General features: G+C 37.6%; 1 protein-coding gene across 1 annotated transcript in view; it reads left to right on the top strand.

Annotated features, from left to right (window-relative positions):
- VAT1L (vesicle amine transport 1 like) overlaps window positions 1-15,718 on the top strand; it is a 63,812-nt gene extending 48,094 nt beyond the window's left edge. Inside the window, exons 8-9 of the mRNA XM_069793406.1 lie at window positions 10,490-10,573; window positions 12,645-15,718. Coding sequence (XP_069649507.1) covers window positions 10,490-10,573; window positions 12,645-12,743 — 183 coding nt within the window. The 3' untranslated portion in view covers window positions 12,744-15,718. The remainder of the gene's footprint in view (window positions 1-10,489; window positions 10,574-12,644) is intronic.
- The last annotated feature ends 1,866 nt before the right edge of the window (window positions 15,719-17,584 follow it).

Below are 17,584 nucleotides of genomic sequence, written 5' to 3'. Positions count from 1 at the left end.
GGAGCCCAGTGACTGCTCGCTGTGCGTGTGTCACAGGCTATCCAGGGAGCCCATGTCCTGTCCCTTCTCTTAGCCCAAGCCACATTAACAGGGCTGTGGCAAATGTAGCCTAAAAGGGAGATTTACTTTTGCTCTGTGCTTCCCATGCCCTAGCGCCCTGGCAAAATCTGCAGGGAGTATGCCGGTTCACTTCCCTCAGAGCTGCCAGCAAGTTAAGAAACTGTTATCCTTGGTTTCTTGAGCTTCCTCCCTTCCACAGACCAAAGCTAAACAGACATAATCCAGAAGACAGACTACATGATTTTTTTTTGTTTTGGATGGAGTGCTGTGTTCAGTTTTAAAAGCCATAAATGCCAATGACATGAAAGAAAACTCTTCTGGTCTGAGAAGAGCATCTGCAATTATAATGCAGCTCACAATTCATATTAAAGACATCATCGCTTTGTGATAGACCACAGCAGTGAGTCTTGATAGTAAAAATGATGTTGCCTTATAGCACTAATGAAAGCTGTAGTATTAAAGCTTTGCTTATGTGGCATCTCAGCTAGAACAGACTGCAGTATGCATCTTTTTCTTCATTACTGCATACAAATGATGCTTAAATATTATTGATATTAGTGTTTGTAATTCTAATGGAGATAGCTCTGGGCTCATTGAAATAGTGTCTGTTACGAACAGCAACAGAACAGAACCGAACCAGCCCTAGAATGAAAAACGGGCAAGTTTTTAAGTCAGATTATTCTTTCATAAATCTGAACAAGATTTGGATCATTACCTGTGACACTTGGGTTGCCAAAGTAACCTTGACTAGTCAGCTGATGTTTGCATACCGCGTGATACAATCACCATGGAGATCCTGTCCATGTGATTTTGCAGACATGATGCAGATGCAGGCTTCTCAGACACACGACAGTGAGCAAGAGAGGAATTAATTATTGGTAAGGAGTGCTCTTGCAGACAGCTCGTGTCTCTGTCAGAGAGAGCCTGCACAGGAGTAATGCAGAAGCTAAACTCCTTATTTAGCTGCATATAGAGGACTAGGGCAAGGGTAATAGGAGGAAGCTCGCTTAGCTTTCATAAGGAAAATACTGAGTTCTCCTTATGGAAAGCTCATGCTCTGCCAAGATTGGAGGAGTGGTCAGAAAGTGCTGACCTGTGTGAAAACCATGTTTGAAGGATAATATGCATGTACAGAACATATGTTCGAATAATTGAAGCCTATTGAACACTACTAGTATTTCTTTATCAACTGAGACTTTTATTCTCCCCCAATACCTGCTCTTCTCCTTCACATGCAACCTAATGATGTCAAGGAAGTTACACTAGTGGAACAGGGAGTGAAATTTGTTTGTATACACAGAATATTCTAAATTCTCCTCAAAAAGTAGTGGTCATGCTGTGCGCTTTCCTTTCCAACGTCTACTGAACCTCACAGTAGCACCATGAAGTAGATTTTGGACCTGTTCTGTACAACAATACCAAACCAAAGACCATGCTGAGTGTTAGAAAGATCCCATGAGATAAATATTTGTCTTTTCCAACCTATTTCTGAACCAAGGCTTCTAAGTTCTAGCACATGCCTGTATGCTTAGAAAATTATCTAAATCCCTTTGCTAGTTTCTGCTTTTCTTGTATTTGGCCTCTACATTCCTGCTATTTCCTTCTCTCCTGAACTTGAAAGTTTGTTTATTGACGATACAGTTAAACAAACAACACTTTCGAGAAGAGACATGATTCTGTTTCTGATGGTTAAGCACGCTAAATGGGTGCTCCCTCCTTTCTCCCCATATTCTTTGGAGAACAGAAGTAAGAGAGCCTCAGGATAAAGCTATTTTGCTGTTGCAAAATGCTTTGTTCCACCTATTATACTTACATATGAAATTGGCTGTACAATAACGGATGGTTAAAAGGTGCTGTTACTATTTCTGTGTGCTACAGATGTGATTAGGAGGCTTGGCTGTGTTCAGGTGGGGGTTCTGTTGACGTGATACACACACCCCTAAGAAGACACAGTCCCTGCTTCAAAAACTGTCCAAGAGCATCACGCGGTATGAGCCAGTAAGTGAGGGAGCATGGGGTAACTGTTCCATGACTATGGCAGCTACTTCTCAAATAATCAGCTGTTTTCAGCCTCCCATATAGACAGCAAAAGAGGCTTAGGAAGAATTTGAGGGGTGTAGTGACATTGCCATTTGGGGGATTACTGTAAAGAATCCTTAAAGCACCAGCTTTGGAGAGGTCTTTGTTGGACTTTCTCTTATGTGTAAATGCAGCACAGGAAAAGTCATGCGGGTGCTTAAAATAAGACAGTAAAAGTGCTCATAGGAGGTGATGTGGGCAGAAGAGGCTTGGGTTGATGGCCACATGCAGAGAGTAAGTGTTGCTACTTATGTCTTTGCTTTTAGTCTGAAGAATCAGCTGAAGTATTAGAGGGAAGGGATATAGCTGGAAAAGTAAGACTTCGGGGTGATCTTTGCAGCACAGGTTACAATGGACGAGGGGATTATTTCATGGCTAGATGGGAGCAGTCTTGACGTGCTGGAAGGCTTGGACCTTTTCAGTGTGTAAACAGAGGACAATAGGTGATTCTTTGAAATGATGTGTGAAAATAAACAGCAATATTGAACCTAAAGGTGTAGAACTAATTAGAAGGAAAAATTACGGTTGTAGACCATAAATGAAATTAATGCTCTCTTCCACTGTGCCCATCTGGAGGTGAGGGACTTTCCCTTTATTTGGGTGCTGACCATCTTTTTGACAACATGTGATGATACAGCATTAGAACGATTGGGGGGTTTGACAGATTACACTGAGATAATTGAACTAATTTCACTTCTGACTTGGATTAAATTTGTAACCTTGGCATAAGATTCTTCAGCCTTTCATACTATGGCCTAATTTACCAAAAAGGGGAATGAAGGATTCCTTTACTGTAAGCAGAAATCCTTTCATACACCTCAGGGAAACCCACTATCAGCAGAGGGGCCCAAGAAAAGAAAGTACACAGTCCTCTGCCACCATCCAATAAAACTGCCTTAGCTGAGAGTGAGGGAGTAAAGAAGTCGTCTGCAAAAATGAAACTGTAATCTGTAGATGGCAGTTTGTGCAACAAACTGCATTCAGCCTCATTGATTTAAAAGAATATCCACTCTTCTATTGCACCAGTATCTTTCAATTCCTTTTTTTTTTGTTTTCTGTAGTAAACGTGTAACTTTACTAAAAAAAAGTTTATAAAATTCATTATATTACTGAGCTGAACAGCTTCACGTAGGATGATGAAAGCATTATGTTTTGACATTTACACTAGGAAGTTTTTCCATGGCATGTTGCCTTCACTGTTTCTCTCTACTAAACATCCATATTACTAACATGGGCCTAAAGCCCCCAATGTGTTATATTGGCATAGCGAGCATTTTAGTGTTCCAACTTCACAGTCTCTCTTATTTTACTCCTGAGGTTGGCTCCTTATAAGAGCCAAATACAGAAATGGATCATTATGTTTAAAATAATATCCAAAGGCTTGAAACTAGCATCCATTTCTTAGGCAGGCTGGATTTATCTTTCACCCTGTGAAATGGTGCAACAGATAATTAGTAATACATTTTCCATTTAACTTTTCCCATAAAGCAGTAGACTGCTTTTGCTATATTCTAACAACAAAATTAAGTTCCAGAGACAGCTGAATGTCAGCAAGCATTTATGAATACCTCAGCAGAGATTACTGTTGGCTCTTGGTTTCAAATGCAGAACAGCCAACAAATTAGTTAGAAGTAAAATGGGTAAATAAGCAGAGGCTTGACTATAGCAATACAAAGTTGGAGTATAATTGTTTGTTTCAGGCATATATTATTTATAAAGGGTCAGACTTACATCCAGGAAAACATGTCTATTCAGGAACTTTCCAAAGTAATCATGGTCTCAGTGCAGATTTCAAGCTTGTTCTGTAATGGGGTTCCAAGATTAAATCATAAGATATCTTCTGTAAGGCACTGCACTCCTCACTTTGTCTCACTTCAGTTGCAGCCTTCAGCAAATTGAAGGATCAGTGCCATAGCTACCAGGACAGTAGAGGTGGAGACCTGAAATGAATGACTTAAGATGAAAAGCCAGACAAGAAATCTGTCCCAGTTACTAATTTCACCTGTGGAAAAATTAGTGCTAAAAACAAACAAGAAAAATCCAAGGACAACGTAGGAAAAACACTAGTAGTAAGGCAGGTGTACAAGATGTATTTCAGGAAAAAAAGTCTTTTAGTCAATTTAAAATGGACTGTTTTTACATACCCCCATCAAAAGCTATAGAAAACCAGTGTAATCAGAAGCTAGCTGCAAATACCCAAATGTAATGTCATAATTTGATAGCATGTTACTTGCTTTGTTTGGAATACACCTTGTTTTCCATGATTTTAGGTTTGTAGAAACTATTTGAGTAAAAAAATGTGTGTAGCTGCTATTTTTAATTTCAGTATGAAGATCTTTTTTCCGGTCTGAGTGGTTACAGGTAACAACATGCTTAATTTTGTGCTCTTTGTGCTTTTTTTACGTACATTTCTCACATAGAAATGTATTACAAATTACTCAGGAGTGCTGACAGAGTACTTCATTAAACTTATGTAAGTCATTTGTGGATATAATGTGATTCCTTAAAGCTGGTTTCTTAGTTTAGTACTCTGCTATTATTACTACTTTACTATTTTAGAAATGCTAGTAAGAAACCAAAATAATGTTTTTCTCTTTTTTTTTTAATGCAAGCTTGTACTTTATTTTAAATTAGTCTTGCTGTCAGCTCACTGATGACAGAATGACTACAATAAAATCATACCATGTTCCTAGTGCATAGTCTGGTGGTGTATTCAGTAGAGGAAAGTAATTTATGGCTGTTATCATAGAGTATTCTCTTTTGCTTTTAGTGAAATAAAAACTTTGCAAATCATATGGTCTACAATGAAGTACTAGCTAAAGAAATATGGAAATCTGTCCTTTCTATTAGAGATACCATATCAATTTAGCATATCATTGCTACAAGGAACAGGAAATCTTTTGTATTTATAATACCATGCTATTTTTCTTTAACAATATCTAGAGCTAATGTGATACTACTAAATTAGCTGTTTTGTTAAATTGAGACTAAATAGGCATCTCTGTGAACTACAGCCTAGTTGAAAACATTCTCTTTGCTGCAGTGACAACGTAATTTTTTTACAAAAAGATATCATTTTAAAATTTCACAGACAAACTTCAAAAATTATTTAATTTTTGTGTCTTCTTTTTTGGCTTATTTGGTAATAGGTAGCATCAAGACCTAAGTATCAGTAATTTCAAGGTACATAATCAGTCTTTCTAAAATTATGTCAAATTTCCCAAATCCAATAGAATTAGCAACACTGAACGAATCATTTTAGCAGCCTACTCCATTGGAAAGATATCTTTTAAAAACCCCACAAAGTGAAGACCAGACTAATCTTTTCCCCATCACAAAGCACAGAAATAAACACTCACCCAAACCACACAAACAGAATACCCCAAAATACACACACCTGTTTAGTTCAAGCATTGTCCTAAGATGTGCTGAGATTTTCATCTTGATTTCTTTGTGTTGCTCTTGTATGAACTGGACAGGATTATAATATTCAATAGTACTAATTTTTTAATCAGTGAAGGAAGGTTGAGCAGAATGTTGCATGCCATTACCCAGAGTGTGGCATCATTTCTGAATTTGCAAACAACTATTGGCACAGCCAGTTATTGTCAAAGTTCTCATTGGAAGGAAAAAGTATGGAGCTTTCTTAATCCAGGTTTTAAAAATCTGTTAGACCCACATGGAATTCCAGACTTATCCATTGTTAGAATTTCCAAAATCCTATTCTTCACTGTATATCATTACCTGCGTTGTATTTGAAAGCCTGTAGCGCTCAGATGTTTGAAAGTAGGAAGACAAGGCAGATATCTGTCCCTTGAATCTAGAACCCAGTGTCTCTGGTCAACTTGCTTTTTCTTTGCTTTTCTGTTTTAGTTTGTATGCAGACTTTTAAAAATACTAACTTTTTGCAATAGTTACCTGTATAAAAATTGTTAGAGGGAGGCCTTGTTACAGCTTGTTTTTGAAGACAGAGAAGATATAGTCTGGCAGGAGATGAAAGTATTAAACAATATTCTGGAAGTTACCATTGTTGGTCAAGGTAAGTGCCTCAGCTTGATTTTGAGAAGATTTTAGGCTGGAGAAGATGAGCCTGTTTGAAGCAGTTTAAAGAGGACACAATATCCAAAGTTCTTGATACTTTTGAGGAGTACCCCAAGAGAGATACTACAGTGGTATTGGAGAGGATTCAGTGCAGCTGTCAAACTTTATACTTCCAGAGAACACAGCTGTCTAGAGAAACCTCTTCTAGAACATTCTCTGACCGGTAACATGAAGGCATTTCTGCCCTTACTCTCCTACCAAGGTCTATTGACAGTAATTGTTGCTCTTCACAGTATGATACATGATACAGATGGACAGAAATGGCTCTGATCCAAGAGAAGCTCTGAGATCCCAACCATAACGTGCCCTCAGGAAAATATACTTGAATAGGGTTTTTCAGAAAAAAAGCTGCCGCCTTTGCCAGCTTTGTGATTTTTTTTATCCTGTGCTTATATGAAGACTTCTTTGAAGAATTCTGTTGGTAGCATAACACCTCTTTAAATGTGCAAGTATGTGTTAATAGATTAAAATTTTCTAAAAAATGTTAAAGCTTCTAAATTTTGCCTATAATGCTGACACAGTGCAATGGTTCTGTACATTCCCAGTTAAGCTCTATGCATTTTATATTCCTTGCCTCTCTGCTTGGGTCCAGCAGAGTGGTGTGAGGAAGGAGCTCATAGACGGCTCAGAAAATCTGCAGCACTTGGGGAGTTATGATGGAAAATGAGAATTTGAATATTTCTCACAGGGCATGGTAAGCATGACTTGTAAAGGACCTTGAGGTGCATTGGTTTTGTCTTTCTAGACCATGTTTTTTGTTTTACAGATTACCTCATTATTGCGCAGGTCATCTTAATTTCCAGATACACTGTCATTACTGAAAAACCCTTGAACGAGGATATGTGATAACATATCCATGACTGTACCATTTGTAGAGCTGAATGGGAGAAATATACTTGTTCAAAATTGTTTCTCCAATTATAAAAGCACATTCCCTAAAGCAAATGCAAATAGTTTCAAACTGAGTTAGAAAGGTCCTTTTCCTGTGTTATCATTTTCCACTAGACTGAACAAATAGGGGAAGATGGTTCTACTCTACAGTATGCTTAAAAACAGTATGTCAAACTAAAATACAAATTAATGCAAGTAAGCTTGAGGGAAAAGGCAAACTTGGGATTCCTTTTATTTCTCCTTTGCTATTAATCATTTTCCTCTACTGCTGCCTAGGAGTGCCTATGTCAGATTCATCAGACAGCGCATGGCAGTGCAGCATTCTGGGCCTTTCTTGTTTTTCAGTAACTGGTTTGCCAACTTTCTTTACATAAATAACATGGAAAGTGGAAGCATTTTCCAATTGTTCACTAATGTGTAAAAATAGTTCTGATTCCAGTGCAGAGCTCTGTGATACATACTGTGTCAATTTGGGGGCTCTCAAGGCTAAAATTAGCATTAGTTTAGACACAAACCCTCTAAGGGCTGAGCTATACTGAAAGCAAACAAAGGCCAACAGAATTTTTGTCCTTTATTCCAATGGAAAATATATTAGTAAACACTTCTTTGCATTATTTCCAATCCAAGAGCCCTCTGCTGATGATACTGCACAACAAGAAATTCAGTTAACTCATTATAAACCAAAGTACATCAGATCCGTTTACTTGGATTTTAGCTGACAAATGTAAAGTAGCAGCCAATATAGAATAATTGGTGAAAAGTAACTTAGGGACACAATTCTGTAAGAAGAGGGAAGCCTTTTTGATCCTTGCTACTTGAAGGGATATTTATTTTGAATCAAACTTCAACCACTTCAGAGAACCTCCAATAAATTCCAGGATTTCCACATGCCTCACTGTACTACCAGTTAAGCCTGGGTCTGATGATAACCAAGTGAAGAGTGATTCACTGTCTTCATTGGTAACATGCAAACACTCAGGCAGAGACTTAGCAGAAGGTCCGTACCACACTCTGTGAAAGGCAGACTATGCAGCACTTAAACGTTCACATGAAAAAGTAAATGTTTTTATATAGTCTGCATAGAACAACTTAAGCCTTAACCATACTTGCATAGCAAAAAAAGGTTTTTAATGATTTCTGCCCTCTGTAGTATAGGAGGGAATGGTTTTAATATTCAGGCACCTTGGGAAATGAGTAGTTGCAGTCTTGGTTGAATAAGTGGACTGTTAGCAGCCATGAACATAAAAATTACTCATTTATAAAATAGCTCATGGTCTCTTAACTCAGACATCATGTACTGAATGGCATTGCACTAGTACAGAGTTTGACTAACTGGGTAGGTAAGTTGCAAATAACACTAAAATACACAGATGTCGTATCAGCTCTTCAAACTTTTTTCCAAATTTTTTATGTATTTTAATAGCTCCATCTGGATTCCATAGCCACTATTACTGTTATAAGTTTTATTATTCCCTTTGCCTCTGCCTGCTGTTTGCATTTGCAAGCTACTTACAAGTGTCCTGGAAACAACTCCTGAACCTTTCTCCAGAGTCTTAAATTTGATACTGTGCATGTGAAAAATGCAGGGAAAGCACATTTTCTCAAACTTGTCTTGCTAAATATGATATGGTACAAATTAAAATAAATGTTGCATACCCTGCTTTCCACATGATGTTCTGGTAATAAATTTCAATGGATGGGCAAGTGTGTTTGCTTATTTCTCCAGTTCTGTCACATCTATGTTGGTTATTTATGCCATGCTACAGAGACTCCTAATAGCTTGATTTGGGTAATAAGAGTCATAAAAAATAATACCGCTGCTGCTTCGTCAGACTCTTTGTTGAATATTCTTAAAGGAATATTGTCCATAGTGCAGGACAAGTCTTATAGGATAATAAGGTATTGTTTATGCTGTAAGGTAACTTCATAAAAGTTACTATGATTTTGTGGACTACATTTAGAGGTTAACTTTCTATCCAATGGGATTCATAAGATTGTGTTTTCCAAGGTTAAGTTACAATTATGCTCTAAGTTAGAAAGTCATTGTGTTTTGCAGTGCAATTTTTCTTTTGTTCTAACAGATTTTTATTTTTTTTAAGTCTGGTATTTACTAATTGAAGGAACCACTTTGCAAAATTAGGGTTGTAATATAGAGTACACTGCAGTCAGCTTTCAAAATAAGGCTGACAGATGGTAAAGACATTTTGTGCCCAGCATCCATTAAATTTAATTGGAAGTTGAAAGCTGTATTCACTCAGTGTCTTTAAAAATCTCATACCTCCTTCTGTATTAGACATTCAGTCATTATCTTAGGTGCATGGACCCCGATTCAGGCTTTTAAATGACCCACCTGTTCCCAAGTCAGCATATTGTTTCAACCTTCTATGCCATTATTCTTAAAATATTCAATAAAACTACGTCACAGATGGTAGATCCTATTAACATAAAACTCCTTGTCTCAACATATCCCGTTATGCCGGCAAAAAATAGTGTGATGAGGATATGAAGCAGCCTTTATGTGTACATTTTCAGTTCCTGAAGTTTCCCACCATGAAAGTGAGGAAACTGTTGACATCTTCCAATTTTCGGTGATTTAATAGTGTGGTCTGCATGCTGCGCATCGAACATTCAGTGCAACACACACACACAATTTCAGTTCATCAACACTGAGCTCTCATAGGCTGAAACTTCATACATCAAAATAAGCTCCTCTCCAGTGCACTAGTAAGAAGAGGGTTTTGTTCCTTTCTCTCACGTGCTAATTGCAGCCAGCTGTTAAATATCAAGTCTTAGTGGTATCTGTAGGACACTACTTACTTAGAATTAGAAAAAAGAAGGAAAGAAATACTTGCTTATACAGCGAGAACCACAGTATTGCATTAATCGCAGCCACTGCCTGGATACAGCATTCCCTCTATAGGAACGCAAAAGAAATTAATTGAAAAATATCATAGGTCAATTAGAAAAACATTTCATACTTTCAGTGAAAGTAGGGTTTCTTGACAAGTATTCTGCAAAGAAAAAATCTAATGAACAACCTATCAGGATTAATCCCTGAGCCTATATTTCTCTCTGCACCTCAGCTAACCATTACATTTATACTGCATTAACATTATGTGCGTATTGTGCTTTTCAGAAATGGTCATCAAGACTCGCATCTCATTTTGGCAAACACAATGCAAAAATCAGTCCCTACAAATTCACTAAAAAATGTTTAGCTACTAATTTTGTTTCAAGTAGCTATTTGAATGACCTTGCACATACCATGCCTTAAATATATTGCTGGTTTTGAAAGGAAGGAATTCAGGCTTCTCTTAGTGTGTGCCTGAAAATGATCAACAGGTTATCTTTCTTTCAGGTGAAGGAGGCCATGCAGAGAATCCATGACCGAGGAAATATAGGAAAACTAATTCTGGATGTGGAGAAAGCACCCACTCCTCTGGTGAGTGCAAAGCACTACATACATGGTGTACAGTCACACAAGTTAAAGCATGGTAGTGACTTTTGGAAACATGTCACTTACAATTTTTTTTTTTACCCTGTTTTCTTCTAAATCCATAGCACCTAAATACAACTAATAATCATAATTTATGTATTTAACCCAAAGTGAAATATAATTGTAATTCCTAGAGTCCCAGCAGTTACTTTTCTATACTGAATGGCTATCTGCCTCTCCAAAAATGTGTCTGCAAGTCTTAGATCAGGGTAAAACTGCCACATCGATTTCTGTCCCTGTGATGGAAAACAATAGGCATTTCACGTAATACAAGATTCCTGTTTTAGTAAGAATAAGTTCATTGAACAGAAAAAGACACAGTCAATATTACTTCAGTGTACAAACTTAGAAGTGCTTTCTGATTCCCATATAAAAGTCGGACTATACCCTTGGTATGAATTTCTTTTACTTTTTTTATAATATATGAAGTATAATATCTAAATACTTCCTTCTAGAAATGTTCTGAAGGAAGGTAATTGTGATGGCGCTCTGGTCCACTGGATTTGGAGCACTTAACATGGTACTGAAACGTTACAGAGAGCAGTAGTAAATGAAAGTCAGGCTCATCCCGAAACGTTCACTGATGATGTAGGAAAGAGCAGTAAAGAAGATAATGAAAAACCGACTTCAAATCAATACTGATGTATAAAGTTTGCTTTCAGACCTGAGGTATCTCCTGTTTCAAAAGAACAGAAAAGAACCTGGAATTACAGTTAAGCTCTTACTCGTGCTTACTCTAAAATTGGCCCCAAATCTCATACAAAATTGCTGCAAGGAAAAGGAAGGTTTTTGGGACCTCACAGATTGAAACTGGGCATTAGCTGAACTGCATCTTAAAACTGTAAACAATAATCCATAACACAACATCAATACATTTATTCCATCTGTTCTCTTGATATTGTATATTCATAATAGCCATTGGTTAGATGGTGAGAACAAATTTGATACACTTTCAAGGAAGGTTGTTAATTAAAAAATACGGGTAACTTCAGAGCATTGCTTTTCTCCATTAAAATCAGGTTGTGTTTGAGATTTTTATTTCCAGCAGAGGCTAGTAATCAAACAGGGGAGGTACAATGTCACTGCATTTCTCTTTAAAAGTAAATGGGTCCCTTGCTTAGTTGGTTTTGAAATAGTTATAAGATAATACAAGAATCTTTTTGTGTCCTAAGAGGGGTTATGCTGGTGTATAAGAGAATTGAGTTATACTAGTATATGCTGTTAAACACTACCACCTGTCCAGTTAACCAGACTCTTGTTCTGCCCCCAGAGACAAGTCAAACTGACAAGGTGAAGTACAGGAGAGTCTTGCATCTTTACACAGCTTGTAATAAATATTCCCATATGAAAAAACATGATGCGTTCCTTAAATGCTATCCTGAACTACAAATTTCTGCAATTGCCTACTACCTGTACAGACATCTTCAATAAAATACGGAAATGCAGTTTCTGCCCACTCCTCTATGATCCAAGATTTGCACTCTGTCATGGGTATATTCTGCCAGCACCTACATATCCACTGCTCTATAAAGTTTCACTATTTTTTATGTAAAACAGTTGCGCTCTGAGTTTTCCTGACACTATGCCTCATACGGGACCAGATACCATCCATTAGCTGGTGTTAAAGAATAGTGTTTCTGGAAGAGCAGATACAGGAGGGGTTGTAAACCAGAGGTCTCGCACATTCTTTAAACTTCCTACACAGCTGTATTTCCTATCTGAGAGCCTTAATACTGGTTTGCTACGAGTGCACAGATCAGAGTCTGCTTGTGCAACTGTCCTACAAAGCAGCTTTCTGTTAGGTAATTCAGCTGTAAGCCGTGAGGGAACAGTTCACAATTTTAGCTGGAAGTGGTGTGGTGCCAAAAAAAGTTTTGCAGACCGAATGTTTATTTTCATGTTGGACCCCTGTCTTCTTTCATTTTTAAAGTCACTTTCTCAAATGAATCAAACTGAAATAAGAATGAATGAAACAACGTGAAAGGTGCTCTGATGCCCTTCATCTTTCGTCCTACAGATGGCCAACGACAGCACAGAGACAAGTGAAGCTGGAGAAGAGGAGGAAGACCATGAAGGGGACAACGAGAATAAAGAGCGCATGCCATTCATCCAGTAACAGCCAGAGGTGGTGGATGCAGAAAGATTGATGAAGTAGAAGGGAACAAGACTGGGAAATCTATTCTGTGCATCAGTGAACAAATGCTGTAGTACAGTGTGTGTTGTATTTGTCTGCAGTCAGCTGAGCTATGAGCTGTTGATCATTGTTGTTTTGAACTCAAGTGCCATTCTCATCCAGTGCAGTATTATGACATTCCTGTGTAATATCCGGTTTCCCTGTAGGAGTCCCATGGATTTTTCTGTTCCAGTTTAAAAGCCTTATTAACTTACTGTGTAATTTTAGATGGGCATCTTTCTCCTGCAAATTCCAACATTTTGCATAAAGTTATTTGGGGGTTTGGGCTTTTTTTGCAAGTTGGAAACAGTAACAAAAAAAAATTCCCCACTTGCTGTCTGGAAGATTCTAGTAACTGGAGGGAGGATTTTAAGTTTGTGGATTTTCAGTGTTAAAATAGTTTCCCTTTTATGAACCACAGATAAAAGTTGCAAAAAAGATAAGTTTTCCTTTTCCTCAGTCATGCTTTATCATTTTATAAGCAATCCTATCTTCATGTTCAAAAATACCTCATTTAGAATTGTGGAATCTGAAATTGTGCAAGAAATCATTAATTGAGAGACTTTGATTCGTATTGTATAATCACATTAGTCATCAGCACCAGTAATTAAACACTTCATTCAGAGTGCCAACTATCATGCTTTCCTGTTGATCTGAGCTATTGCCCTGTATGTTACAGGCAAAGAAAAAGGTCAGTGAGCCACTCTTTTTAGACCCAGAACTTTAATTGCCTGTAGCAATTAGCACTGTTATTGACAGATCAACGTCTTCTGCTAAGGACATACTGACTCATCTGTGTCCGAAATCCAAACCAATTTTAAATTTCATTTTTAAATTGTATTGGTAAGGATCACTCATCAGTATGTGGAAAGAAATTTGTTGACGGAGTTTACTGGTCTGAAATCGCTAATGTGTTGGTCAACTATCAAGCTGGAGCTGAATTCCTACAGAACTTAACCCTGCTAAAAATGAGTTTTAGGCCTTAATTCCATCAGAAATTATGCACAGGGATAACTTTATCTAGGTGAGTAGTTCTGTCAAAAGCTCTGCTCCATATGTACAGTTATGTTTGTAATTATTTGCAGGATCAAGTATTCAAAGACCAGCTAGTCTTATCTACCTCCCACTCGTGGAAACTATAAGTAAACATGACAAAAGTAAATATTTTTTTTCCATGTCTTTCACCTATCCAAGCAGCAGCTACTCAGGTCCTCAATTGTCTTGTTAAAACAATTATTTTAAAATTACTGCAATCACCTACAGTAGAGATGCTAAAGGTATGTCAGAGACCTTGCGTAATGCCATATATCTTTTAATATATTTTTTTCAAAAGAAAGTATTTCTCCAGGCATGGCTAGTTGTTCACCTAAATCTGCAAGTATCCTGTAGTGATAGAAGTTAAAAATTAATACAGAAAAGTGGAGAGGGAGGACTTCACAGGTTCTTCTCAATGTGAAAGGACTTGTGGGTCTGGATGACTTTTATGTGTGGTTTTAGAAGATTCTCTCGTTTTTTCTGTTTGTTTCATCTTGCTGCCTGAGTATTAATGTCCATCTCTTTACACTGTACTCATGAAGTTGCTGTTCTAATATCAGATAATTGTGCAGAATGTTCATTCTGAAGGAGTTTCCCTTGGGTTAAACAAATTCAAAAATAATGAGAAGAAATAACTGTGGAGAAAAATGCCAAAAAAGCTTTTGAAATATTAATTGAACCAGAACTTTAGTTTTCTCTAGATGTTGATACAGAACTTCACTATAGCTGATTTTCTTTTCAGGCGGGATTTGCCTACACTTCCAGTGCCATATCAGGCCCAAACAGGGACTTTATCCACAGAAAAAATACATGTTCAGTGAAAGTTTTCCATGTATTGGGCTTGCCAGTTGGGCTTTTAATAAAGGCCATTAAGTTTTCACGACTCATAAGCTGACAATGGTAGGAAACATGCCCAATTTTGTTTTGCAGTTAGTGTAATGATGTTGTCCTGCAACAAACCTTAACATAACTAGGAATTTTGATTTGACGCCAAAGTGAGCAATATTGCTGGTGACCTTCGAGCTGGCAGTAAAGTGGCATTCTCAAGGCCTTAAATTAGTAGGGCAAGCAGAATAGCAAATCCGTTCTTCTGTTATAAACCGCAGTATGGTTGGCTCTACAGTTAAATTACCCTTCAAGACAAATAAAGATGGGTGATCTTGGTCATGGCCACAGACGCCATAGGGACAACAATCAAATGAGATAATTTTGGCTAGTTCTTTCTGGTTTTGTTAGCAAGGCAAAAATACTCTTCATGCTAATTCATGCCAATTTTAGGGCCATTTTCTGATCAGCAGAATATCAGGTAATTGCAGTGAGTACAAAGGAATACTTCTGGATCTACCCAAGTACAACACAGATGAGCATTACTATCAGCAAGCTAAACTCTGCTCTGTGTTTTACTGGTACTAATATGGCATATATGAAGGTTACTACTGAAATTAATGGAAATGTTTCAGCTATCTGTTCTGGAAGCAGGATTTGTGCTAGCAGAATTTGGCCCACAAGCCCAAAGTACCTTTTAGAATACCACAAACAGTAGTATCGCGTCTGAAATGGTAGAGGTCAAGCTATACAAAATGATGATGCAGAGACTTGTTACTGACCAAGTCTTACTGTAGTAGCAATGAAGGTTTGTGCTTACTACTGACAGTGTTGTTTAAACAACTCTAAGATAATTGGACAGTTTCTTCAAGTGAAACAAATTATTTCTCAATTTGCCTTAAAGGAACTGTGAAAGCTTCTCTTTAACTTAAGCCTGATTGAAGTGAACTGAAACACTGTTTAATTGTATTCGTTGCTTTAGAGCTTTTGTTATATTGTGCCTACAAAGCAAATTATGTTTACATAAAAATATAAATAAAATATTGAGCATAGCATTATCCTTGGCTTACATGTTTTATTCTAATATTACGGTCACGTTAGGGAACTGACTTGGAATTGGTTAAGAGGAAAACTTGAGGTCTTATTTTCCATTTTCGTCACTGAGGGATATACAAAGAATTTTTATTATTATTATTACAGAGTACCTCAAGGTTATTAAAATGGCTAAGTGTGCTTCTTTATAGAACATTAACAATTTAGATATAAAACGTTGAATATTACAGTCTAAGAAATTCAAAACATTATATAAGCACCGTTCATGAAGTGTTCAGGGAAATGTATTTTGATACGGATAGAAACTTGTTTCCAGAATTTTAGCACTCAGATTGCACTGGGAGATGGATTGACACACAAGTTATCCTCAGAGAGACAGTTCCTTTCAGAAATGAACATACTGCAAGGGAATAATCTTACAACAGGATCCAAAACAGCCACCATCAAATTAGCTAATAGAAAGCAGAAGGACATGATTGAATCTAAAATCCCACTCTCCCTGGGTGTTGGTCTTAACTCAGGGCTGCAGGGAGGCTTACACCTTTTCTTTCAAAGAACTGATTATGGTTACCAAACCTTACAGGTTATCTCAAAAGCCTTGTACTTGAGTACATGGCTTTAAAGGTCTCCCTGCATGAAAGGAAGAAATGGTTCAATGAACTTCAGTTTAATATCTAAACAAAGAGGAAATGTTAGCTTTGGTTCATTCCAGTCATGCAGGACATGTTCTAAAGCCTGTAATGTCCCTGGAAAATCTCACTTCAATAGTTACTGCATCTGCTCTATAATCTAAAAGCTCATATGAATACTTGCTGATTGTGAAGAGGAGCAGAGTAAATTTCTGTCTCTGTTTTTAAGTTTTAATAAGCAAATAATGATCAGTGCATCCCTAATCATAGGGTCAGGATAAGGCTGAAAGCAAACAGCCATAGCCTTTTCAAACTCTCTGTGATTATGAATAAAGCTCTGCCTTCTACCAGCTTTCCCACTGGGCCATCTACTTGACTGTCTTACAGTCTAACACACACAGGCTGCTTGCTACCAGGCAAGCAGGGATGCAGCAGGCTGCCTTTGTGTGGCATTTGGCCAGATAAAATGCAAAAATCGTCCTAGGATACTGAGTATCCTTAGGTCTCACCTCATCCTCCATTTTCCTGTTATTTTCTGTGAGCTTAGTGATTAATCCTGGCTGGTTTTTTTTCAGAAAAGATTCTTCTACTATGGCCGTGATTGCCTGCACACAACACGCTTAAAACCTCCAGTTCCTGAAGAGCCATGCAGGAGTTTTTCCCCTGGCAGCACCTAAGTCCCTTGGTGTGAGCTAGTGTTTTGTTCCACTGCAGAAAAAGCCAAAACAATCAACACATTATAATTGCTATCTGCATCAAGGCACCTTTTTTTCCAAGTAATTTGTAACATCTAGGCAAACATCCTAATGTTCTCCTTTGAGAGAGCAGGTTTGAGTATAAATGCAAATGTACCTTTATCTCCTCAGTCTGAGCTGTCATACTGATTGATTGTGCTCAGTTGATCCTAACTAACTAAGCCATTCCTTTCATGTTTACCTCGCCTATCTCTGTCAACTACCTCTGCAGCAAATGGCATGGTTTTCTGAACATTGCCTTGATCTTTGCTATTTGTAACAATGCTGTGTTGGGCACCTCACCACCAGTATGGTGTGTAGAAACTGGAAAGTGTGAGAACAGTGGAGATGATGAAGAGTAAGAAGATGAATGTATGAATAGAAATGAATCATGTATGTCTCTGCCCAAGAGTAACAAGTGAGTAGAATTTGCAGCATGTGATCTGTTGATTTATTTGTATGCTTGAAAGGGAGGCAGTGGGGTGGTTTGTTACAGGTGTGGGGTTTA

Source organism: Haliaeetus albicilla, chromosome 10 (genome assembly GCF_947461875.1).
Source record: "Haliaeetus albicilla chromosome 10, bHalAlb1.1, whole genome shotgun sequence".
NCBI lineage: Eukaryota > Metazoa > Chordata > Aves > Accipitriformes > Accipitridae > Haliaeetus > Haliaeetus albicilla.
This window is presented reverse-complemented; position numbering and strand designations above follow the sequence as displayed.